At 41.0% G+C, this 26,783-nt stretch overlaps 1 protein-coding gene across 2 annotated transcripts; it reads right to left on the bottom strand.

Moving 5' to 3' along the window:
- Positions 1-1,515: 1,515 nt before the first annotated feature.
- Positions 1,516-14,931, bottom strand: LOC134213403 (uncharacterized). Of its 2 annotated transcripts, XM_062692439.1 has the most exons (4): positions 14,747-14,931; positions 3,234-3,524; positions 2,392-2,666; positions 1,516-2,329 (listed from the first exon to the last, which is right to left on the bottom strand). In XM_062692439.1, exons 1-4 carry the CDS (start codon positions 14,760-14,762, stop codon positions 1,727-1,729), a joined length of 1,185 nt encoding a protein of 394 aa, XP_062548423.1. In that variant the 5' UTR covers positions 14,763-14,931; the 3' UTR covers positions 1,516-1,726. The 2 variants fall into 2 exon arrangements, with proteins under 2 accessions (XP_062548423.1, XP_062548424.1); XM_062692440.1 differs by lacking the exon at positions 3,234-3,524 and having other exon boundaries at positions 14,747-14,930.
- Positions 14,932-26,783: the final 11,852 nt, after the last annotated feature.

The raw sequence follows: 26,783 nt of genomic DNA, 5'->3' as shown, positions 1-26,783 counted from the left end.
TCGATTTTTCCAGCAGTCTGTTCAGCATAGGACCGGGTATCGAGGTTTTTTAACTAATTGCTTGAAAAGTTGTTTGCGCTGTATACAGTCCAGCCTCAAACAAGAGGAATTCGAGTCGTTCAACTGTCTGCAAGGTAACATTAATTATGTTTTATTTCTGAGACTGCTGTTGGTAGCGGGGACTAAATACGATGAATCCTTAATTACCACAACTTATTGCCCTAGCTAGAAAAACAATTTGTTTTGTAGATCTTACACCGCAACACACTACGTCAAAGTGATCTACCGTGTTACGGGATTCAATCACCGTTACTGTTCCTCATCGTAATCGACGAGATTCTAGTAGGTGAGATTGACCATGAACCAAACCGCGGGCTGCTATGGCAGCCTATAACCATGGAGCACCTTAACGACTTCGAATTGGCTGATGATGTTGCACTCCTTGCACAACGGCGCTCTGATATGCAGAGTAAGCTCAACGACCTTGGCGAGCGTTCATCTTCGGCAGGTTCAGTCATCAACGTCAACAAAACCAAATCGTTGGATGTAAACATGGTGACCCCTTCCAGTAGCCGGGCAATCAGTGGAGAATGTTGAAAGCTTCCAATATCTTGGTAGCCAAATGGCGTCAGATGGCGGTACCAAGATCGACATAGGCGCACAGACCAAGAAAGCAAGGGCTGCCTATGCGAGTTCAAGAAATATCTGGAAAAACAGGCAGATAAGTGAACGCACTAAAATACGAATTTTCAACTGTAACGTGAAATCTGTGCTGTTATACGCTAGCGAAACATGGTGTGTATCAGTGGAAAACACTCAACGGCTGCAGGTGTTTATCAACAGGTGCCTGCGGTATATAATTCGGGCCTGGTGGCCTCCCAACTGGTTGTCAAACAACGAGCTCCATCGTCGTTGTCACCAGAGGTCGATAGCAACACTCTACGTAGGGGCGGAAACAAAATCTGTAAACAAGCATGAGACTGGAACTTAGCGGGACATCGTTTGCAGAAAACGCAAGTGTAGAAAGTCACCGCGTTTGACGGTAAATAAATATGACCTGGGGGGATATGGCCTATATAGTATTGTTAAGGTATTCTGACTGTTGATTGACGTAGTAGTACTGCCGTTATACGCATAATTGCCCCATGTGCATAGGAAACCCAGCAAACATGGGATAAATATGCGTATGAGGGCAGAGTAGACAAGGGACAAACTATAATGACACAAAGGATTTTCCAAGCGAAGCAGGGGCACCCATGGGAATGGGAATGAGGTGGATAAAGACATTAATTAAAATAAAGATTTTATTGATGTCTTGGTAATCTATTGCTGACTGCAATGAGATAAATAGTATTTATTTTCATTGGTCGGTAGGCTTCTTTTTGATAGGAATGCGCGTTTAAATAGTAGCGATTGTATAATACTAGTCGACACATTACCTTTACAACATCGTGACCAATTGCCTACCCCTTGAATCAGGATTTCTTCGATACTTGCGGGAGAATAAAATGTTACTTTGTGGAAGCATGTGACTTTATTGTAAAACCGAGTTTTATTACACTTCTGTAGTAATTTATAATAAATAATTTGTGCAGGCATCTGTGGTTACAGCTCTAGTACAAGCGAACTTTTTTTTGCATGACAAAGTGTGACAATCTTCAAGTCATATTTTTACGATTAAGGCCTAAGGCTCACCATCCATACCATTAAATGAGTATATCGGCGTTTACTGGCTAACATATACCTCGTAATCGGCGAATGCCATTTCTTGCCCACCATATGGAATGTAGCACACTCCGTGCGACTGTTGGACCTTGCCGATTGTCTGGGTACCTTCATGCGAAACCCGCCCAATGAAGAGGGGCTCACCGTCTTCACTTTCACCCGCTGGAATGGCATTTGGTGGGATTTCCCCACCACTGGTCGGTACAAACGTTCCATTTCCATCGCACAGCACTTCGTATTCCGTTTTTGGGATCTCAGCGCCACCCCATGCCACATAAGCAGATCCGTGCGATGCCAGCAGTTTACCGGGAATGATTGCCCCTTCGTGCTGAGCGCGAGCAATATACATATCTTCTCCGTCGGCTCCTCCAACGACGGCATTCGGAGGAATTTCTCCATTAGAAGCTGGCACCCAGCAAGCCGCATCGGATGTCACCAAAGCCGCCGAAATCGGCGCCGATGGTGCCGGTTGACTTTGTTCAATAATCCACGATCCATTTGCTCCCCAGCCTGTGCAGACGCCAAAGTAGTTAATATCGTACGCGTCTGGATTTTCGTAGGAAAGGAATGCCGCGGCAGCTCCCTCCATTCCAACGGTGATCACCTAGAATGATGCCATTCAATTACATATATATATGAAGCGTTAAAAATGTTATAATAACAAACATTATCGATCCATTTGATCCAGAAACCACGGAACTCGCCCGGGTTCAGGATATCCGGCGTTTCCACCTCGCACACATCCGGCTTGGAGCGGTTCTTTCGAATGACAGATTTGGTGTTCTTCCAGCCGCCGATAAACACCTCCAGCATGGGTTCGGATTCCGCTGGACCGCTGGTCAGCGCCAAATGAGCATCGTTCGGGGCACGAACTTTGAAGTTGATCACTCCATTACTGGCTGGGTAGAACTGATATTCCAGCTTGTCTTCAGTTTCCAGTTCTGAAAATTTGAAAACATTGATCAAAAGTTAGAAATTATAATTGGAGTTCAACGAGAATCAAATAATTGCACAAGTTGAAAATACGAGTTCTTTTCCCAATATGTATTACGCTCGAAATATGAGCAGGTTTTAGCTCGATGAACCTCAGAAAGTAGTGGGCGTCATATTTGAATCAACCCTAAGGTGATTTCCAAATTTAACTTAAGCCTCAACTCGATATTTATTTTTTTAAACAGTATCAACATTCTGTAACTGCCATTTCAAAGGAAGAATTCCATCACCGATCTCTTCATGACACGATGACACTAATTGCTATTTGTTCTAATCGGCACAGTGCACTGAGCAGACCACGTGCAAATCGAGATCTACCCTTCCCACACAACACATATTGCACATCGTTCATTATCATGATGCGTCACAGAGAAGTATGGTGGACGGAGCCGGTCACGCTACCCACCTCATTTAAAATTCCTTCCATACCTCTCCGTCATCGTCATGTGACTTTCTAAAGCTCAGCATAATCAGCATATTGATCACATTCAAACGAAGAACGCTTAAAAGCTTACCTTCGAACCAGGAACGTTGGGCGGTGTTCTCTACCACTGTCCAACTACTGTCGCAACCGGTTTCGTGTTTGGGACTGTCACAAGCATCAATGACATGGCCGATATCGGAGGAGTGAGATGAAGGATCTTGCTCATGCGGTTCATGTTGATCAACCGTTTGATGAGGCTGAACGTCAACATCAACAGCCGTCTGAGCTGGCGCGTTAGCTACAGATGCGTCTTCTACTTGGGAGGCATGAGTTTGAGCTGTTGGTTGCTTCTTTTCTTTAATCCTACGATGGGGAGCGAGACCTGCGAACAGGATGATGTGTGTTTTTGATGGTTTGCAGCAGTGGTGACGGCACTGACTTTAGAATGCCAATTGGGTATACGTACTACTTTAGCTAGCTACAAAGCTGGGAATAACAAGCATGATCATAAATTTGCTAAACAATAGCCACTACTACTTGCGGGATATAGATGGGAAACCTCTTTTAAAAATACAACCTAGTCAGATCGATACGCTAAAGACGCCTGCATCATGTTGCAGAGTCGATTTGAAACCCGGCTTTGATTGGTACTGCACTGGGTCATATTCTATTTTTAATTCTGACTCCACAATATAATGGGCTGACGACCAGGTAGTAGGTATGACGTGTAAAGAATTATAATGCAGTCCAGTTGAAGCCGTGCCAGCAGAGATTCTCAACTTCTCAACATTCGTATTAAGTCGGAAATAGATATCTCATGCTAACCTGGATGGCGGGCTATTGAGTGTTAGTCAACTATGTATTTTTGTTGGCATTTAATGTAGGTAGAAAGTAGAATGCTGAGGTATGGTCAACACGTGCTCTAAGTACATTATTCAATAACCAGTTCTACAAAATCATGTTTAGTAAATTCATATATAACTAAATGGAATGGCAATAAATTTTAAAAGTTGTATTTCCTATGCAAACGTGGTGACAAAATTCCGGAGGGGTTTTGCTACGCCATCAAGTGACCGAATAAGCGCAGCTGCAAATTTGCATTATGTACAACGACCAAATGCGTAGGGTGGAGGCATGGTTGCTTACCTAATCACCATCGCGCGCCATACAATATGAGCAACAACAAAGATAGACACCGTTTGCGTGACACGTATTGGTGATGCACCTCTTGGACTGTACGAGTTGTAGGTATATACGTATGTGACATGCTTACCTTCTGTCTAAACCAAAACTGGTGCTATGGACATCGTGAACATTCCAATGTCCGGCTGTTCGACAGGTTAATTGATGTTAATTTATATGTGACTCCTACGCTAAGCTTTTGTTCAGACGGATGAAATGTGTTACAAGTTTGTAAAAATTTTATGTTTTCGTAATATTCGTCGACTAGTAGCAGGGAAAACATATAAAATGGGAAAAAATTCACTTGTCAAAAGACGAGTTCACTGCCTGTAATCGCTTATTTGTCCCATCTTTACTGGATTTCCTATTCATATGGGACAAATATGCGATTACAGGCAGTTCATACTATCTCATTTAATTCCACCACTTGATTGTAACTTTAACAGATATATTTCGACCTTACATTAAGACCGTCTTCAGTAACTCGTACTTGACACGACTTAAAATAAAGACATCACAAATTGATTCATATAGCGGTGATGAACCTTCTTCGTACATCAGAGCAAGTAATCAGAAAGGCAACATTGCTCACGGAAGCGCGAAACAAACCAGTGACGTTGCCACGAAGGGTGCGTTCTAACCTTTATACATTTAAAAATGTCTATGTTATGTTCTATTCAGCGGCGCAGCCGAAATATTTTAAATGTATAAAAATGTATAAATATATATTATAGGAAATACATAGATCTTCCTTACTCAAAATTTAAGCGACTAACGAAAGATTTCAATAAAAATCCGGAACGGTAAGCACATGGCATTTAAGATGCAGGCGATCCATTGACTTTCAATGGCTAAGCACATGCATCTTCATTTCTCTAGAATTCCCAACGCAAATTGATAAGCGTATCAGCGAAGTTGCAATTAATACTCATGCATGACAAAAACATTTCCGAATCATTCATCTGTTAGCTCTTAGTAAAATAAACTTTATGTTACATAACATAACTTTAAATCACCTTTCTAGTACATTGGGGTCCATTTCGACCCAAGCACACCCTAAACACCGCTGTAACTTTGTAACGCAACGAGATAAAAATCTGAAAAATTCTGACTTTTCCTAACTTTCGGAAATTAAGATTCCCTGAGAAAATCAGCTTCCAGCGACATCTAGGAGAGGCGCCACAAAAAAAAAATGACACATTGTGCATTGGGGTTCCATTTGGACCCAAGATTTCATCACAATCACAAAAACTCAAACCACCAAACGAAAGCTGTAGGTTCCAATAACAAGCCCACAGGGTGATTCATCCAAATTGACCACTCTAGTCCCCGGGGAACCTGTGCTAAAGAGGTACTGTTTGAGCTTCTCAATTTGGCAACAAATTTTTGAGTTTCGTGTTATCAAACATAAAATTGTTTGCAAATATGTGCTCTAATGATCCTAACTGTATTTGCTATATTATATATGCCATTTCTGGGCAAATTTATCCCTCGAGCGGTCATCAGAAAGCCCTCTGGAAGATCCGGAACATCCGTAAAATTGGCCAATTCTAAAAGTTCATCCCAGAGCTTCGTGATTTTTTCGTAACCATTCACTATGGTAAATTGTGGGTGCAATCAATAGTTAAAGTCTTCTGTGACCTACAAATGTCCCAGAAACGGTCCTCCGGAAGATCCGGAACATCCGTAAAATGCCCAATTCCAAAAGTTCATCCTACAGTTTCGCGATTTTCTTAAAACCATTCATTCTGGAAAATTGTTGGTGCTATCAATAGGTAAAGTCTTCTGTGACCCCCAAATATCCCAGAAACGGTCCTTCGGAAGATCCGGAACACCGGTAGAAGTGGGCATTTCTAAAAGTTAATCCTAGAGCTCCGCGATTATTGGTAACCATTCATTCTGGCAAACAGTTAAAGCAATCAATGGTTAAAGCCTTCTGTGACCTACAAATGTCACAGAAACGGTCCTCTGGAAGATCCGGAACTTCCGTAAAATGGCCAATTCTAAAAGTTCATCCTAGAGTTTCGCGTTTTTTTTTTAAACCATTCATTCTAGCAAATTGTGGGTGCAATCAATAGTAAATATCTTCTGTGACCTCCAAATGCCCTAGAAACGGTCCTTCGGTAGATCTGGAACATCCGTAAAAATGGCTAATTCCAAAAATTCGTTCCAGAGCTTTGATTTTTTTGCATAATAATATATTCTGGCAAATTGTGGATGCAATCAATAATGAAAATCTTCTGTGACCTCCAAAATGCCACAAAAACGGTTTTCCAGAAGATACGGATCATCCGTGAAAGTGGCCATTCCAAAAGTTCACCCCAGAGCATAGCAATTTTTTCGTAACCATCCTTTCTGTGAATTGTGGATGCAATCAAAAGTGAAAGTCTCCTGTGGTCTACAAATGTCGAAGAAACAATCCTTCGGAAGATCTGAAATATCCGTAAAAGTGGACAATTCCAAAACTTCAGCACGGTGATTTTTTTCGTAACCTTTCATTCTGGCAAATTAATAGGGAAAGTTTTCTGTGACCTCCAAGTGCTTAAGAAACGGTCCTCCGGAAGATCCAGTTCATTCGTAAAAGTGATCAATTCCAAAAGAATATCTCAGAGCATCCTGGCGAACCCGATGGGAACTATGGTCGTATGCTGACAGGGAAGGGGGGGTTTGCTCCTCTCCGGAGGCGCAAATCTTATTGAGCGTCTGTTCTCCATGTCAGGATCGGCTCACAATAGCGTCTGTTCTCCATGTTAGGGGCGGCTGATCATCGTCCGAGTGCCAGCGAGGGACTCTAAGTGAAACTGTGCACCATGGTCCACCGGAAATAAGGAGAAATGGTCCTCCGGAAATTTAGGGGGTTTGGTGTCAGGCCCTGCAAGCCAGCCTTTAAAAAATCATAAGCAACGAACAATCAACAAGAGAGTACGGACCGGAACCATCGGCAAAGACGCAGCGGAGAACAACGTCGGGTATATGGGTGGAAGTCGACGGAACGATTGGTTCGACGAAGAGTGCAGACAGATTCTGGAGGAGAAGGACGCAGCGCGGGCGGTCGCGCTGCAGCAAGGTACCCGGCAGAACGTGGAACGTTATAGACGGAAGCGGAGACAGCAGACCCGCCTTTTTCAGGAGAAGAAACGCCGCCTGGAAGAAGCGGAGTGCGAGGAGATGGAACAGCTGTGCCGTTCTCAAGATACACGCAAGTTCTATCAGAAGCTCAACGCATCCCGCAAAGGCTTCGTGCCGCGAGCCGAAATGTGCCGGGATAAGGATGGGAGCATCTTGACGGACGAACGTGTGGTGATCGATAGGTGGAAGCAGCACTACGAGGAACATCTGAATGGCGCTGAGAGTACAGGCAGAGAAAGTCAAGGCAGCGGAGGAGATGACTACGTCAGTTCAGCGGACGACGGAAGCCAACCAGCCCCCACCTTGAGGGAAGTTAAGGATGCCATTCAACAGCTAAAGACCAATAAAGCAGCTGGTAAGGATGGTATCGGAGCTGAGCTCATCAAGATGGGCCCGGAAAAGCTGGCCACTTGCCTGCACAAACTGATAGTCAGAATCTGGGAAACCGAACAGCTACCGAAGGAGTGGAAGGAAGGGGTTATATGCCCCATCTACAAGAAAGGCGACAAACTGGAGTGTGAGAACTTTCGAGCGATCACCATCCTTAATGCCGCCTACAAAGTGATATCCCAGATCATCTTCCGTCGTCTGTCACCATTAGTGAACGAGTTTGTGGGAAGTTATCAAGCCGGCTTCGTTGACGGCCGCTCGACAACGGACCAGATCTTTACTGTACGGCAAATCCTTCAAAAATGCCGTGAATACCAGGTCCCAACGCACCATCTGTTCGTTGATTTCAAGGCGGCATACGACAGTATAGACCGCGTAGAGCTATGGAAAATTATGGACAAGAATAGCTTCCCTGGGAAGCTTACCAGACTGATCAAAGCAACGGTGGATGGTGTGCAAAACTGTGTGAAGATTTCGGGCGAACACTCCAGTTCGTTCGAATCGCGCCGGGGACTAAGACAAGGTGATGGACTTTCGTGCCTGTTGTTCAACATTGCGCTAGAAGGTGTCATGCGGAGAGCCGAGTGTAACAGCCGGGGTACGATGGGGTGTATCCGAGGATGGAGAAATGCGGCCTCCAACCGTGCATTGTGGCGTCAAATTGTTGATTCAGTGTTATCTGTTTAGATGTTAACTAAATAAATGAAAATGAATCCTGGCGAATTGTGTTAACAATCAATAATAAAAGTTTTCGGTACTGTACGGTAATGGTACTCCGGAAGATCCGGAACATCATTCATACTTCGTTGAGAATTTCTGGAGGAACTTCCGGAACAGGTTCGGTGGAGCTCCCCGAGGAATTACTTGATGAACTTCTGGAGAGATTTGATGAAGAACTCTCAGAATTCTCAGAAGAACTTCTAGAGGAATGCCTCTAGGAACTTTCCGAGGGATTACTTGATGAGCTTCCGAAGGGATTACCGAAGGAACTTCTGAACGAACTTCCGGAGGAAGTTCTTGAATAACTTCCAGAGGAGCTTCTGCAGAAACTTCGGAGGAATTCAAGGAGGAACGCCGCCACGCCGCCGTCGCTGGCTAATGATGATCTGTTACGCTAACTGTTGGATTTGGCCTCTTTTACGGATGTTCCGGATTTTACGAAGGAATTTTTATTATTGATAAGAAAATTATTTTGAGATATCAGTGGAATGTCATTACTTGTCATCAGACGAGTTTGTACAATTCCATTTGATTCCACCAATTGATTTGATTCCTTTATGTGATTTGACAGATACGCACAATCACTTCTCCGCTATGGATGTTTTCGAAATAAAATGTGGAGCTGGGGGATAAACTTCTGGAATTCATAATTTTAGCGGATGTCACAAATTTCCCGGAGAACCGGAGCCGTTAACAATGTTAATGTTAAACATTTTGTAACTTCATCGTAAATTTTCTCATTCATGCCGTTGTTTTGTTAAATTAGAGAAATATCAGAGTGCAGAATTGGCGGATCATCCAACCATATGCTCGGGTAACTGTAACATGTTGAACAGCACACAAGTGGAGCGGAGCCCAAGTTTTTTTTTCTGGCGCATAACTTTGCGTCTTAGCACATAACAAAGCTTGATAAAACTAGTGAACTTTTTCCCGTTTCACTGTTATAAACTGACCATAGATAAAAGAAATTGCATTGGGATTATTGCAACATCCACGCAGCATTTTCAACGCGAATCAAATAAAAAGTCCCCCACGCACGAGTAGGTTGTTGAAGTTTTCCGGTTTCTGTTGCGTAGCCGTCAACGTCGCTCAGCTTGTATGCAATCATACACAAGAACGATCGAATGCAACTTATCGATTCGTGGATTGATTTTGCTAATTTATAGTTTTCTGCCCAAACTTTTATCATAAGAATATTGGAATGATCATAAATAGCAGGAATAATCAAAATATATAGAACTGCGTGCTAGAGTCTCGGTCTAGGGGGGGGCCATCGCACCAACTGGTGGGATGCAATTTTCAAAGGCGATTTAAAGCACTTTTTTTTGTGTCTTTATTAAGGAGACTTTCAGCCCGTGGCTGGCTCGTCTCCGCAATAGAAATTGTTTGACTAAGTTTATCGCTCATTCGTCCTAGAACTAACATAAAAAAAAATCGCGAATAATACAATTGATTTCCAATGATGCTGTGATTGCTTCAAAACGCTGTGTCTGTGTCAACTTGTCTTCTCCATGTTACTAAATGTGGATAAGTGTGTAATCTAAGATTCAAGAATCTTCTTCGAATTATCTATAAATGAAATTCGATATGAGTATATTTCTGAAAGTTTTCAAGCATTTCCATGATTACTTAATGCATACAGATCTCGATTTTTTTGAAACTTGAAATTTTTGAAACTCTTTAGATGTGGAATAAATTCCACGAAATTTTGTCATAATCAATATAAGTATTCATGCAATTCCAAAATGTATGCTATGTGCTGAAATAGTTAAGTACCGATGAACACAAATTTGGAATCCTAAAGTGTTTTTATGAGTCATAAATTCCATGAGTCATAAAATTATGAGTCATAAATCAAATTCCAGAATAACATTTATTATGGTTTTCTGAATAGGTGAGAGATTTCTCTGCAAAAATCAAAGAGACTTGAGAAGCAACCAAATCGATCTGAATTGTGCTGCAAAAGAAATGTTTTCTGATACGAACTGGTTTCTAAATCTATTTTTTTTATCCTAAAAAACAAATTTTAACTAAAGCAGGCACAAAAGAGTTTTCCGATGATCCTTATGAAATCGCCAAAAAATTAAATGGAACAAGATCTTTTGAGGATTATAAAAATATTTCTTTAATGCAATCTCTGTTGTGAGTGCGAAGGTTGCCTAAGTTTTGTCCTAATACTTTCAATGGTTTTGATTTTTTTGTCATTGCAACAAAGATTCTTAAGTTTTATAATTTTATATCTTTCTGTGCCAGAATTACATAGCGAGAGCAAAAAGCTCCATAGGAATTTGATCAACTGTTTTGCGGCATATCTTGCGATTAACTCGAAGATTTTCGAAAGAATGGTCGTTCGAAATTTCAAGACGCGCGGCCACTAAGCAAGACCATGCTAAGGGTGGCTGGGTTCGATTCCCGGTGCCGGTCTAGGCAGTTTTCGGATTGGAAATTGTCTCGACTTCCTTGGGCATAAAAGTATCATCGTGCTAGCCTCATGATATACGAATGCAAAAATGGTAACCTGGCTTAGAAACCTCGCAGTTAATAACTGTGGAAGTGCTGAACACTAAGCTGCGAGGCGGCTCTATCCCAGTGTGGGAATGTAATGCCAATAAGAAGAAGAAGAAGAAGAATTCATAATCAAAATTAAGAAATATGTAGGAAATATGTAAATGAAATAAAAACTGACTAAGTTGGAATTACTTTTCAAAATTTTCTGGGGGGGCCAAAAGTTGGTCTGGAGGGGGCCAGGCCCCTCCCCCCGGCCCCCCTTATTTACGCCAATGGCGTGCAGTACTCGTACTTGCTTCAATCGAATGAACATAATAAAGGAAGTTCAATTAGCAGTAAATACACCATATCTTGAAATCACCTATCTTGAAACCGGTCTAAAATTTTGAAGAATATTCTTTTTCTGTGGTTGTTGTTAATTATTTGAATTTGAATTTTTACGATTTTTAACGTCTATCTCCGGCGTCTATACTGTTGTCTGATGAATATTGTTTATGCAATTCTATTTTCTGACATTTGCACTAGATGACCTGCCCACTGAACTACGCCATATTTTAAAAAGAATTATAATATTTTCTCATTTTAACATATGATTTTCCTTTTAGTTCGTACGTATGCTCCACAGTCATTTACTGGCCCCTCACTATGTATTGTGCTGCGTACCTTCCGCTCTGAAAATCCGAAAGCTTCCTAGTCTGCCTCTTTACGTTTCATGTCCATAATTGCCTACCGGTAGAATTAAGGTATTACAAAGAGATAATTTTGTTTCCGTCTGTATTATATGAGACCCAACTTAGGCCTAAAACTGGATATGCACGCCGGAGGTAACTTTATTCGCAACAGAAATACTTCCTAGTAAACGCCTTTAAATGTCTTTACAAACATTTCAAATGTATTTTTCTACACCTTCAAACACACTTATCTCTGTGTTATACATGGGTTTGGCTCTTGGGTTTTGCAGACGAAATGGTGGAAACTTTTGTCTTATTGAAGATTAAGACGGTAATTTACTCTACAAATACGAAGTACTACATTGTAATGGATAGAAATATAAATGTGATTGAAGGTGTTGAAGAAATTGTTTCCCTAGAATACTTGAGGATTGCTGTTGCGAATACGGTCTTCTTCGACTTATATAACCAACCAACCAAAAGTATGAATGACCCACACAGAAATGGACTCACTCAAATATAGGATAGTTGTGCTTGTAGCAACAGCTTAGCTTTGGTAACTTCGGTCGGAAATGAAATTCGCTCTGTATAAAGCCCTAGTTCATCCGATAGCCTATTTCGGACATGAAGCGTGAAAACTGTAAGAGGCATGCCAGAAAGCTTCATGGTTTTTAAGAAAAATGTGCTGCGAACAATATTCAGTGAGGTTCTAAAACATGGCGTGTGCCACAGAAATGATGAGAAACTGTATCTAGAGGAAAATATTATGAATCCTATAAAATATCGCAGACTGACAAAGGACTGGCCATCTAGTGCGAATGTCTGAAGAAAGAATTGTGAATACAACAGATAACCAAGGCTGGAAATAGATGACACTTGCTGAAGAAAATTGAAGAAAGATTGTCAATAAAAGAAATATCGTAAAACATACTTTGAAACAATAACACAAACCATCCGTTCAACCGCGACACCAAACTGACCAGTTGGGATTGGTTTTCTGGCTACCGAACCAGGTACCAGGACATTTTTCTCAGGATTGCAAAGCCCATGTCAGCAACTCGCCTGCAAAGTTGACATAGAAAACCCACAAAAGTTCGCCCAAGCATAATATTCAATGAGGACGAAACATCTACGTATTTCTATAAAATTTATGCTTCTATAGGGCCTTCCTTAGCCGTGCGGTAACATTGAAGATTGAAACAACAATATCCGCGTTGTTTGACGCAACAATCGGAACAGTTGTTTCAATCTTGCAACTTTCTTCTGCGTGGATGCACGGCTTCAAAGCAAGAACATGCTGAAGGTGGCTGAGTTCGACTGGAAATTATTCGGGTTGGAAATTTTCTCGACTTCCCTGAGCATAAAAGTATCATCGTCCTAACCTCATGATATACAAATGCAAAAATGGTAACTTGGATTTTAATTTTTGACAAGTTGCAATTTGGGCAGGAAAATAAAACAGTTTGATGTTTTCGAAAAATGAAACAGTTTCTGAAACGTTTTTTCTGAGATGCAGTCTTGGATTAGGGGAAAGAGAACGTGTATTAATTGCGTCAATGTAATGTAATGAAACTAATTACGTCAAAAATATTCATCAAAAATTTAGTACACACAAAAAAATCTTTTTTTCTTTCAGTCACAGCCAATGACGTAGAACTTTAAAATATACCTGCTAAAATATTCACTTTTTCCTTTAAATTCCTTGATATTATCTGGGTGGCCGCACTCGTTGTTTAAAACAATTTTAAAAACGCTTCAGGAGTTTTTCATAAGTTACAAAACAAATCAGTAAAGGTGGCCCACTTGCCACAAACTCCATTACATTTTTCAGACTAGAACTGGAATTGGTAGGATTGAATTTTCTCAAGCATTCAAATAAAATTTAAAAATCATGACAAAAAATGAAGGGCGTTGCGTGATGAACTTAATGGATTTTTCAATGAAAAATGAATTTAAATTCACATCTGATCCATTTGATTAAGTTCGAAACATTTTCAAGCTTTAAAACACATATTTCAAGAGGATGTCCCGTAGAAATGTTAATTTTGATATTTAGCTTACACTGGTCTAAGACTAGGACTAGAAAAGAATCTGATTTGTTCGAAGGTTTCAACCGTACAAAAATGTGGGCATGCTACACGTCACCATCTATTTTCATATGTTTATCGTGAGTCAATCATATGTTGAAGAATTCCAAATCGAAGTCATTCATGTTCATTTGAATGAAAATAATGTTGTTTGTTTGTAAGACGACAGATACTGAATAATCCGAACAGCGATCGAATCATTGGATGCTGGCGAAGATGATGTCATCCCAGTCAGCGGCCGGCAGGGCATAAATGCAAAGAAAACGAAAACGACTGCGCGGCATCACTCGTATAACTAACTATCTATTCACTATATAGGTGCTGCTGTGTGACCCATCACAAACCGCGAAGCTGCACCTTGAAGCTACATGATACCTGCTTGATATATGATCCCAACGACGTATTTTAGATATGTATCTATAGGTTTCTTAACGAATAACAAACTTCAGCAGAGCTCGATGCCTGATAGACTTCAATTAACATACATGTGTGAATGCAGTACGCAATAGTGATTACTCAGTAGAAGAGTTTCATGATTTTTCATTACTTTCTAGCTACATAAGTATCAACAAACTAAATGATTCATGCCTGAAAAATCGATCCATGGCAACTTTTTGTAATACAACACTGCAGTAGGAATTTGGAATTATTTTTAGATCATTATTTTGTTGCGCTTCGCTCTTAATTTTCATCCACACTTTGCTTGACTGGCAAGCACCGCTTCATGAGATCGATTTTTGCCGGTTTGCGATCATTATTGAATTCTTTTGCAATCTTCTTTGCATCTAATGTATTTAAATTTCTTATTTTCTATAAACAATTTTCCAAAAGAGACACTTAAAGAACATCAAAAACCTTTCAACACCCTACGCAAATTAACCTAAATAGAGCAGTTAGCGGGGAAAGTGTCTACGTACCGATATTGCTGGCCATTTTTTTATGGTTTTCGTACAGTTACGGTTCACCGAAACCCACTTTTCTTGCCGTTGCTTCTTCTCGTTTTGATGATGACCGAATTAAGGTCCGCTTTCGATTCGCCGGTTTTGCCGGTAGTTACAATGCAACCACACACGATTGTAGCTGAACTTTGACTAGACGACGAATTCCGCCGATTGCAGCTTTTACCCATACGGGAAACTATTTCTCTCGCAAGTCAGTATAGTTAGGTTTTTGAGAGGAGAGAGACATACGCTACGAATTGTTGAAACGGAATATTTCTTAAATATTAAAAGTATTTAGCATGATTTACAATAAAACAATTTATAGTTAAATTTACAAAATATGGAGTATTTTATTTCTAACGAATATGATGCGTGATATCATGCCTATTTTTTTTTTAATTTTCATTAGGTAAAGACGAAATCTAGTTGAAAAAAAAAACGTGGAAATACTCTGGCAATTTAAAAATTCCTACGGAAAAACTTGGAGGATCTTGTCACACGAGATGACGATGATATTTAGACTAATTCTACCGCGGTAAAATACATGGCTGCGGGTAGAGACAACGGTAGACCTAGTATTATGGAGCTTTTTATTTTTTCATATTTCACATCAATAAGGTAGTTTTAATCAGAATACGTTTTGAATTTTATGAAGGCATTTTAAAATGGCTGTTCTATACTTTTCCATGGAGGATTCTGAAGATTCACATCATTTTCCAGTCATATTCTTTTACTCTCTAGAATTTTAATTTGCACGATATTTTGGAACAATTATTGTGTATGAAAAAGATTTTCCGTTTTGGTTTTATCTGTTGCGTATGGAGATATTACTGTGTAGCTTTATTATCACGTGCAGCTAGAGAGAAAACGTGAGAAAATGAGATGTCGGGAGATTCTCTGCATTTTCTGCCAACGGTCTATGGAAGAAAAGCAACATGATGACTTTTGTTACTTGAATAATTATTAAATAATAATATTACAAATTAAATAGAAATTTCAATAACATAAAACTGACAAACTCTTCATAAGTATGAGTGGTTTAGGGCCTCCGTTGCTTGGCATGGCTATGCTATAACGAATTTGTTGTACATGTTTCTAATTACTCGCGTAATGATCATCATATTCTCTTCGAGGGGAGGAAAAGACCGCCAGCTGTCATCGAGAGAAAAAGTAGAATAATTGAAATTTCACACGGTGTGGTTATAGGAAATGAATTATATTTTTGTTAAAAATTAGAAATTAGGGTTAGATTTTTAAAAGCATACAAAATAGACATGATATCTCGATTTTTATATTTTTTTCCGAATAAGCAGTTAATGCTAAAGATTGTTGAATTTCTAACCCCACAAACTAAAAATTGTTTGACTAAAACAATTTTATAACGTTCTAGAGGCATTTTAATCGTCATTTTCTACATCATGCCATGTCAAATTTCCATGATACTTCTTTTTCTCGAAACTTTTCCAGGTGGCAGCACTGAAAAAATCTCAAAAATGAGAAACAGTTCAAAATTTTCATCATTGTTTTGTTTTTGATGGAATAGACATAGAAGCTAAGATATGAAGTTCAGGAACAGTGAATCTATGATAAAAGGTCGAAAGACAAAGGATCCAATGGACAAAGTGACAAAAGGTCGAAGGAACAAATGATCGAAATTGATTAAAATTGAAAAGCCATAGTCTTGAGAACAATACTAAGCAAAACTATTATTTAGGTACCGTCATCGGGGTAAGAATTGACCAAATAGGGGTGAGATTGGGCCATGTTTTCAGCCACTTTAGAATGTCGAATGGAAATAATGTATCTAAGCCTAAGCACAAGCATAATATAAAATACCATTTTTAGCAATTTAAATATCCTACGGACTGTTCGTGAGAATGATGGCCTAATCTTGATTTGAACCCACAAAATCATATTTCTACACAAACTCCTACCACCAATATGCAATATGCGTATGCATAACCATGATTATGAACCGTTCGGAACACGCGCGTTCCTGGAACACTCATGCAGGCTCGTTCATGCTGTGCACCGTGACCGTTGTTTTTTCGTTAGTGTTGTACAAAATGCATGAGGATTTTTTCCTTGTGTATTTTTACATATGCGATATTTTCGGGATTTGGGTACGGAAAATCAAAATCCCGGCCCCATTTAAAATGAAGGGGGACCAAAATCCGGCACAAAATTTCCCCGAGGTGTGAGGCTACCTTAAATTGATTAAAGAACTGCCAATGAAATAGAGAAGGAGAAATCTCTGGGAAATGTTATAAGCTATATTTTGCTTTGGAACAATGTTTATTTTGTATATTTTGTCTCTTTCGTGTGTTCAGAATGATTGTTAAATTTTGTGCATTCGACTTTTTGTCCCTTCAATCTTTTGCCCCAAAGCCGGAGCAGTAAATTTATTTGAAGCACGCGCGCTGTTGTGTTTCGTGACAACATTTAGAAGGAAACTCCAATGTTGTACAGAGTACGGGCGAGTTGACGTTCGTTACTCAAAAGCGTCACAGTTGGCGCATCCTCAAATGATCAAAATTATTTAGGGTTAAAGTAGGTATTTTGGTCTGCGTTTTCAATAAAAGAAACAGTTTTTTGACATAACTAATCCGTACCCAAGCGTAAGCTCAGTAGAAACGTTCCACTATACTGGAGTTATATCAAATGGACGTTGGTTTCGTTGGTTTTAGCCCCTATGACGGGAATTAGACCATGGACGGAAATACCTGCCGTCTCACTTCAATTGAAAAAAGAAAATCATCTGAAACTTTATACTACGGTAAAATGCCCAATTGCGAGCCCCCTTCCCTTAATAGCGGAATTTTTCTCCGTCCACTATAAGTTAGGGGTCCACTCTTGGTCATTATACCTACTTATACCTATACTTTAATGGTTCCATTGGCTACAAAACAATACAAAGATGATGATCAATACAGAGAACTACAAGAAATATGAAATATGATTTTTTTTTTTTAACTGTCATTTATTTGGAAGGCTCATTTGCCGTGAAGCGTTACGGAGCCGGAATACAATTTTTCATGATTATTATACACTAATGTTAGTTTTGGGGAACCGAAAGACTCGCGGTTTGGTCGAGGTTAGGGAATACAATTATACAATAGGAAAGGAAGGGAATTTAGGTGCTTAATTAATTACAATGCTGATGTTCGCACAGTTTAGCGAAGGATTTAGCGATGTTTCACTTCTGTAACGAAACAAATGTTTTTTTGGGAGACAGCAACGAGAGGACGACATACGAATGGGGTTTACCGGTACACAACAAGAGGAAGACATTCTTAAAGGATTACGACAGCTAAAGGGACGGGTGGTCAACGATTACAGTCTAACATCAGCAACTTTCAAAAATTGGTGGACAAGGGACATGTATTCGAGATCAAGACCCGCCAACACTTCTCTAATAGGCTTTGGCTGCCTTCCTCGGACCCGAAGATGTTCAGTTAGCGCTGATCTGGGGCCACGATGCTCCTCGCACGCCCACACGACATGGTCAATGTCTTGATAATCTGCGCCGCAAACACAGAGATTGCCTTCTGAGAGCCCTACTCGAAAAAGATGTGCATTTAAAGTGTAGTGATTGGACATTAGACGACACATGGTTCGAATGAAGCCTCGTCCCAAATTCAATTTTTTGAACCATGGCCGCCTCGACACCTGTTGGCGAATTGAGTACAGCCATCTACCCATCTCCCCATTTGTCCATTTTTGTTGCCAGCTGATCAAGGTTTCCTGACGAACTAATGAGAAAAATTCATCGAAGGTGATTTGCCGATCGTAAATATCACCTTCCATAGCGCCCACCTTAGCCAAAGAGTCCGCTTTCTCATTTCCCTGGATCGAACAATGAGAAGGGACCCAAGCCATGGTGATTGTGAATGACCGTTTTGATAAAACACTCAAAGCGTTCTTTATCCCTTTTAGAAGATACGCTGAGTGCTTCACCGGTTTCATTGACCGAACAGCCTCCAATGAACTTAGACTGTCGGTGAAGATGAAGAAGTGGTCAGGAGGTAGGGATGCGATATGCTCGAGTGAATAGTGTATAGCTGCTAGCTCAGCAGTATACACGGAACTAGGCTCTTTCAGCTTAAAGTAGGCGCTATGAAAAACGTTAAAAACACCGAAACCAGTGGAGTCATCCATTTTTGACCCGTCTGTGAAAAAACTTCTCTCCTCGCTAGCGTGACCGTATTTGCTTGCAAATATTGGAGGAATGACCTCCGCACACAGAAAGTCTGGTATTCCATGAACCTCCTGCTTCATGGACAGATCAAAAGTAACAGAGGAACTGTAAGAGTCTAAGAAGTTAGCACGATTGGTGTCAACCAAAGATGGGCTTACCTCCAGCGTTATGTACCAGTGGTAAATACTCATGAATCGAGATTGAGGGTTTTGTTCGAGCAGCTTCTCGAAGTTGTCAATGACCAATGGATTGAGAACCTCACAGCGGATGAGGAACCGGAGCGATAATTCCGCGAAACGATCTGTCAGCGGCAGTACTCCCGCAAGTACTTCCAAACTCATCGTATGAGTCGAATTCATACAACCTAACGCGATACGGAGACAGCGGTACTGAATCCGTTGAAGCTTCAGCATATGTGTTTTAGCCGCGGACTGGAAGCAGAAACTACCGTATTCGAGGACCGACAAAATGGTTGTTCGATACAACGCAATAAGATCTTCAGGATGCGCCTCTTACCATGTTCTGGTTATTGATCGCATGAAGTTGATCCGTTTCTGGCATTTTTGTGTCAGATACACAATGTGCTTCCCGAAGGTGCATTTCGAGTCGAACCAGACCCCGAGGTATTTAGAAGACATGCTATGAGTGATTGCCTTACCCATCAGTTGGAGCGGAAACTTTGCCGGCTTATGTTTTTTTGAAAAGACAACCATCTCAGTTTTCTCCGGAGAGAATGCGATACCCAGCTTTAAAGCCCAAGTAGACAAATTGTCCAAAGTATCTTGCAATGGTCCTTGCAGATCAATCGCTGTTGGCCCCGAAACGGATACAACACAATCATCTGCAAGCTGTCTTAACGAGCAATTTGGCATGAGACATTCATCAATGTCTCTGACATAAAAAGTAAAGAAGGGGCTCAAACATGAGCCCTGGGGAGACCCATGTAGCTAATTCGTGAAGTTGCCAAGTCACCATGAGAAAAACTCATTCGCTTCTCTGACAACAAACTGTACAAATAGTTGTTCAAAATTGGTGAAAGACCACACTCGTGGAGTTTGTCGGATAAGATATCGACACAAACTGAATCAAAAGCCCCCTTAATGTCCAAAAAAAACGGAGCCCATTTGCTCTTTTTTAGCGAAAGTAAGCTGAATTTCTGAAGAAAGCAACGCAAGACAGTCGTTCGTTCCCTTTCCCCTGCGGAAACCAAATTGTGTATCTGACAACAAACTATTCGATTCAACCCATGTGTCTAGCCGGAAGAGAATCATCTTTTCCAACAGCTTCCGAAGACAGGACAGCATCGCGATGGGGCGATACGAGTTACAATCCGACGCGGGTTTTCCGGGCTTCTGGATGGCTATCACTCTCACTTGCCTCCAGTCATCTGGAACAATGTTACACTCCAGTAATCGATTGAACAAACTCAATAGGCGCCTCTTCGCGACGTCTGGGAGGTTTTTGAGCAAATTGAACCTGATTCTATCCATCCCAGGAGCGGAATTGTTACATGAAAGGAGAGCAAGCGAGAATTCAATCATCGAAAAGGGTCGATCCATATCATCCCTTTCAACAAAAGCATTACGTAGCTCTTGTTTCACCGGTACCGAATCTGGACACACTTTCTTTGCGAAGTCGAGTATCCACCGCGACGAGCTTTCACGATCTTCGTTTACGGACGACGCGTTGCGCATTCTTCTCCCGACGGTCCACAGAGTTTTCATTGAGGTCTCGCGCGATAGACCTTCAACAAAAGTGCGCCAATATCCGCGTTTCTTTACTTTGACCAGCTTCTTGAACTGGATCTCGAGCGCGATGTACCGTTTGTAGAGAACGATCGAACCGTGTTTCCGAAATTCTTTAAACGCGTGTGATTTCTCGCGATAAAGTAGTGTACACTCGACATCCCACCACGGACTGTGTGGTTTCCTACGAACCGAAGCTCCTGGCACCGGCCGGCGTTGTGCCTGAAGAGCGCTTTCAAGGATCAACTTGGATAGAAACTCGTACTCTTGTCGTGGGGGAAGTGCATCTATCGACTCCACGCCATCAATGATGGCGTCTGCATATTTTCCCCAATCGATGTGCTTCGTGAGGTCATATGAGAGGTCGATAGAAACAGATTGATTACGTCCATTGGAAATCGAGACTTCGATCGGCAAATGATCACTACCATGGGGATCTTGGACCACCTTCCAAGTACAGTCCAACGATAATGAGCTCGAACAAATGGAAAGATCTAGACGGCTATCTCTTGCTGGAGGAGCCACTCGTGTAACTTCTCCTGTATTCAAAATTGACATATTGAAGTCGTCGCAGAGGTCGTATATCATTGATGAACGGTTGTCGTCGTACAGTTCCCCCCAGCCTGTTCCGTGGGAGTTAAAATCTCCCAAGATCAACCGTGGCTCGGGCATAACCGAGCATATGTGCGAGAGATCTCTACGAGATATCGCGGTGTTTGGAGGAAGATATATCGAGGCAATACTGAGGTCTTTTCCTCGAATAGTCACCTGACATGCGACAGCTTCGGTGCCAGACATCGGTGCAAGATCGACTCTATAGAAGGAGTGCTGTTTTTTGATCCCTAAAAGCACCCCTCCATATCGATTTGCCCGATCGTGGCGGATTATGTTAAAATCTGGAAAATGAAGGCTCACATCTGGTGTTAGCCATGTTTCACATAAAGCAAAAGCATCGCATTGTAATTTGTTAACTAAAAATTTGAAAATATCTAATTTTGGAAGAATACTTCGACAGTTCCACTGTAGAATCGAAATCATATGAGCCTTATCGACGAAATTAGTCATCGAAGGATACGAATGACTCGAGGAGGGGCATTTTTGAAGCCAGCTGCTTCAGAAGAGGAGTCAGAATAGGAAGAACAACTTTGACCATGTTCTTCACGGGGTCGGAAGCGTCAAAGAAGTTGAGGATGAGCTCCACGATGCCAGAAAGCGTAAACATAGGAGTGCCCGGAGTTTGTTCCGTTTGTTCTCTATGCTCTCTTTCTGGCTGAAAATTCGAAAAACTCAGGACATCTGGGATTTTAGATGTTCCCGGAAGCGGAGGAAACTCTCGTTCATCCTGATGTGAAACCACAAAAGAAGAACGTTTCTGAGTATTTCCGGCCGCTTGTGATTTGACCATGTTAGATTGGGGCTCACTTTGAGGCTGTTTTCTAGGCTTTTTCGAGGGTCGCTGGCTCTGTTTTACTCTTTTCCTCGTTGAGCCTTTGAAAACAAAGGAAACCCCATTTCCAACTTCAGAGTCAGAGCTGCCTTGATCGTCAAGAGGAAGAGACGAGTAGATGGTGTCAGAAACAACCGGCGAAGCGGCCTTCTTCAGCATCTCGGCGTAGCTTCGTCGAGAACGCTGCTGAAGAGACCGTTTCTGATGAATTCGCCGCTGTATGTACGTCGGGCAGGCTTCGAGAGCATGTGGTGGGCCTTCGTTGCAATAAACACATTTCGGCGCCGTCTTGCACGCGCCATCCACATGCTTCTCTCCGCACGATGCACAGCGAGGTTTATTGCAACAGTACTGAGCGGTGTGGCCCAGCTGCTTGCAGTTAACACAATTCATCACCTTCGGTACATACAGCCGAACAGGTAGACGAAGTTTACCAATCACTACATAGTCAGGCAGTGCGGACCCGAGAAGGTCACACAGAAGGAGTCTGATGGCGAATAAACTCGTTTCTCCCCCTCCTGCGACACTGTTTGCAGTCCAGTATCTCAACAGGAGGCAGAGAAGTATTTTTGAAACGGCCGAAACCTTGTTTCAAATCATCGGATGACATGCTGCCCTCCGTGACCAGTCCCGCGATTTCACACACTGCTGAAGGAAGGGAGATAAATTTTGTATTCAAGAGTAAAGAACTTAGAGGAAGCAATCTCATTGGCCTGTTTGCGGTCAGAACATGTGACGCGCAGCTTACTAGACCCAACCATGTCAATGGTCGTGACAGACGAAAACGCTTTTCCAGATCTTTGCTGATCTGACTGATATTCAATCGCTTGCCTTTGGGTCGGAAGAAAACAACGTACGGCCCACTAGAGTCGAGAGGGTAGGCCTTGAGGCGGGGGGTCGCAAGGGCAAAATTACCATTATTCACAAGGGGATTGGTGATGGTGTTGCTGATTTCCATTTTACTGTGGGGTGGAATACCAGAATGCAACAATAGATCATCGGACAAGGGATTCGAAGCGCCCCCTTCGCCTTCGTGCATTGCGGGGACCAAATGTTCCGCTGCAGCGAGGCACACACACAATTAATGGAAGAACACTTAGTCACTTATCACACGGAGATGACTACAACTAACTAAAGTAAAAATAACTATGTATCTTACAGGGAGGGGAAATGAGAAAAAAAAACTTACTACTGACAAACTAGAATAACTTATCGACTAAGACGGTAGAGAAAAGGGGAACAACAAGGGGAAATTTTATTTACTCAACTTTCTATTGATGCGTAGACAGCTGCCTACGATTGCTGCAGTATGCACCGTACGGTAGCACGTGGCACGAACGGAGCCAACCACGAGACGTGTGTGTTGGTCTTCTCACCAACTGCACACAGCGAACGGATGGCTTGGGCTGCGCTGATGGCGATGGTCCGATCGACGTCTGCTTGCTCTGAACAATACACTGGCACCACTGGAGACAGGCCGCGCGGGGCCGCGATGAAGCGGTGAAGCGATGAAGCTCAGCTCGACAGATGTGCACGATGACGCTGGCTTCAAACACGCGATTTTTAAGAGAAATACTGAATGACGGGTATTTAATTGCTTCGCAAATAAGCCACGCTTCTAAGTCAAAGCTAAGAAAGATCCTCCACTAGACACTTTCACACGGTAAAAACTCAGCTCGAGGAAAAAACCGAACAAGGATCCGGAGGCACAAGACTAGTGACTGTCTCGCACGGTAGCTCGACATGGAATGCTGAAATATGAACGTTTGGATCAAAATTTGTATTTGTACATGCAAACATTTCAGTATTATCTTAGGCACGGATTTTTTCGGTACGAGGAGCTCCACATATCATGCGCGTGATTATTTAATTCACGACATCGCACACCTGGTGGCCAGATCACTGAAACTAGTACGGAACTTCTGTATCGGGCATCAATAATGACTTTGATCTTTTTTCATAATCGACTGTAGAGATGTTTTGCCATGGTGATGCCAAGCATTTTACCATTTAACACCTTTTTAGTTCCGACGGTTTCATGCAACAAGAATTCAATTTGGTGTTCCAATCAGCCAAACTCACGATTGAGCCACCTTGCATTTTCGTGGGGTAGCCAGCCAGTTTGTTAACATTTTGCACTGAAAATGAATTTTTCACTTCCGCGCTCATGTCTTCCATCTACTGACGAAGTGATTGAACCTTGATGTAGGAACCTCAAGAATGTTGCCCTCGATTCTCGTAGACGACAATGGCAAAACTACTAGACGCGAAGTACTCGAATGCTGTTGAGGCTAATTGGTCCGATGAGGTAGAATTTGGTTCCATAGTAGCTAGTATTTTTCCTAATATGCTCACCTTTTTTCAATTGTATAAATTCGGCCTTCGTTGCCTTTCACTATTTATCATCTGCCGTTGTAGGTTGTCTGTAGCGACCGTTTCGAATGCATGCCTACATGAGAATACGCTGGCATGTAAACAAGCGCATCCTTCGTCGTAGCTAAGTTCTACATTTCACGTTGAGTCCATTGTTATGTTCTTAACACACGGACTGTCGTCGATTCTCGAAGGAATTCCTAAAAAAAATCCAAATTCCAAGTGAAATCTAATATTATTGGAGGTATTTTCAAAGGAAGTTCAAATGGACTTTTTTTATAAAATCTCTAACTCTGGAGTTCTTAAGGGAATATCTGTTAGCGTTACAGGAGCATTTCCATAAGCTCCCGAAGAAAATGTGGGACATTATTTGAATAATTACATTGTCAGGAGGTTTTAGAAAAAATATGTATCACCGAGCATACGCTGTATAACAACGGGCCACGCCATACGGCGGTGGCGCACATGTCTAATATTATCTTATGGAATATAATAATGACTACCTATTATTATTATTATTACTATCGCATATTATCTTCATCTATTATTTCATAAAAAAAACATTACTTACAAACATAAATTTAGAAAAATAAAACGTTTCCTACACAAAATATGATCCTCGAAATGCATCAGATCCTGATAAATACCTAATCTCTTATACGATTATTATGGTACCTTACAAATTCCATTCATTCAATTCTCCGTACAATATCGTAAGATTTGATCGGAATAGCAATTAAGAAGTGACATTCTTCTTATGCTCATGCTTAAGCAGGATCATATTTCGTAGGTAATTGTAAAAACCGAACCGGCAACTTAATACTCTCATAGAGCTAATGAGCTTTGTACTAACTGCACTATAAGCACCCACGATACTTTGTGCAGTTAAGGAAATGCTAAATTTAATCAACTCGTACAACTTACAGAAAGTAACATAGTTACAAAATTGTTTGTACTATCCCGTACATAAAAGGACTAGGAGAAAAACTATCGAGATATTTAAGACAACATGACTATAAAGTAGCTTACAAACCGGTTGACAAAATTAAAGATGTGTTATTTACGAAAACCAAAGACGTAATACCAAAAAACAAAAATACAAATTTAGTGTATGATATACCGTGCGGTGCATGTGAAAAATCGTACATCGGTGAAACAAGCCAGTTTTTATATAAACGTCTGGACCAGCATAAATACAATGTGAAAACAAAAAACATTTCCGGTACAGGTTTATCACAGCACACTATAGAAGAGGGACACATTTTTGACTTTGAAAAAACCAGAATACTTGACAAAATAAGCAAAAACAATACAAGACTGACTGCAGAAACATTTTACATTAAGATTAAAGGAGACGAAAATGTAGTAAATAAGCAAAAAGACTCAGCAAATTTTAAAAATGCGTACAACTCTATTATTAGCAAACTTAGAACTAATACCAATAGCAGTTAGAATGTAAAGATTGTACTTTGTTTGTGTGTGTCAATAGTTAGTAGTAATGGCTGTCTGTTAGAAAATAAGTGACTGGAAGATTGTATGTTTTTATTTTGTAAAATTTAATGTGCTTTTTAACAATATATGTGATTTTTAGTGTCCGCAGAAGATGGTCGAAGGCCAGTAAATCGACCGAAACGTCCGGACAGTCTGGCAAAGTTTTGTTTTGTCATTTTTCGCCGAAAACAAATCGATGAGAATCCCCACCAGCAATTTCGCGGCGATTGATCCATTGTAAACATAGCACAAAGCATGCAACTATCATACAATTTTTCATCTTAATTTATTTTTTCAACTAATACTACTATTACAAATTCATTCGATTGGTATTCATGCATATGTGAGCATATTTGAGAAAATGAGGATGCCCGGCATTAATTTCTTATGATTCGGCATACTTAGTATGTTTTCACGTCTGTTAATGTATGTACAGCCTCATTTATGTACATTGACCACAGCTAACAAAAGTTCTTTGTTGTGCAAACTCTTTTCCGATGAGGTATATCATAAATGCTGAAAATATCGAAGAAATATGAGTTATGCGCAAAATTAGGTACACTGTATTGTAAAATGGTTCCTAACATTGCGCATAATATATTTTTTAACGAAAAAAATAAAAAAAAACAAACCAAATTCTCATGAGATGGCTTCGACAATTATTGGATCCATTTGTAATAAGATGTCACCGAATGTAAAAATTAACAAAAAAAATACAGTTTTTCGGGTAGACTTTCACTTGTCATTTGTGCTAAGTAT

Source organism: Armigeres subalbatus, chromosome 2 (genome assembly GCF_024139115.2).
Source record: "Armigeres subalbatus isolate Guangzhou_Male chromosome 2, GZ_Asu_2, whole genome shotgun sequence".
Lineage (NCBI taxonomy): Eukaryota > Metazoa > Arthropoda > Insecta > Diptera > Culicidae > Armigeres > Armigeres subalbatus.
Note: the sequence above shows the minus strand (reverse complement) of the source record. Positions and strands in the feature narration are given on the sequence as shown.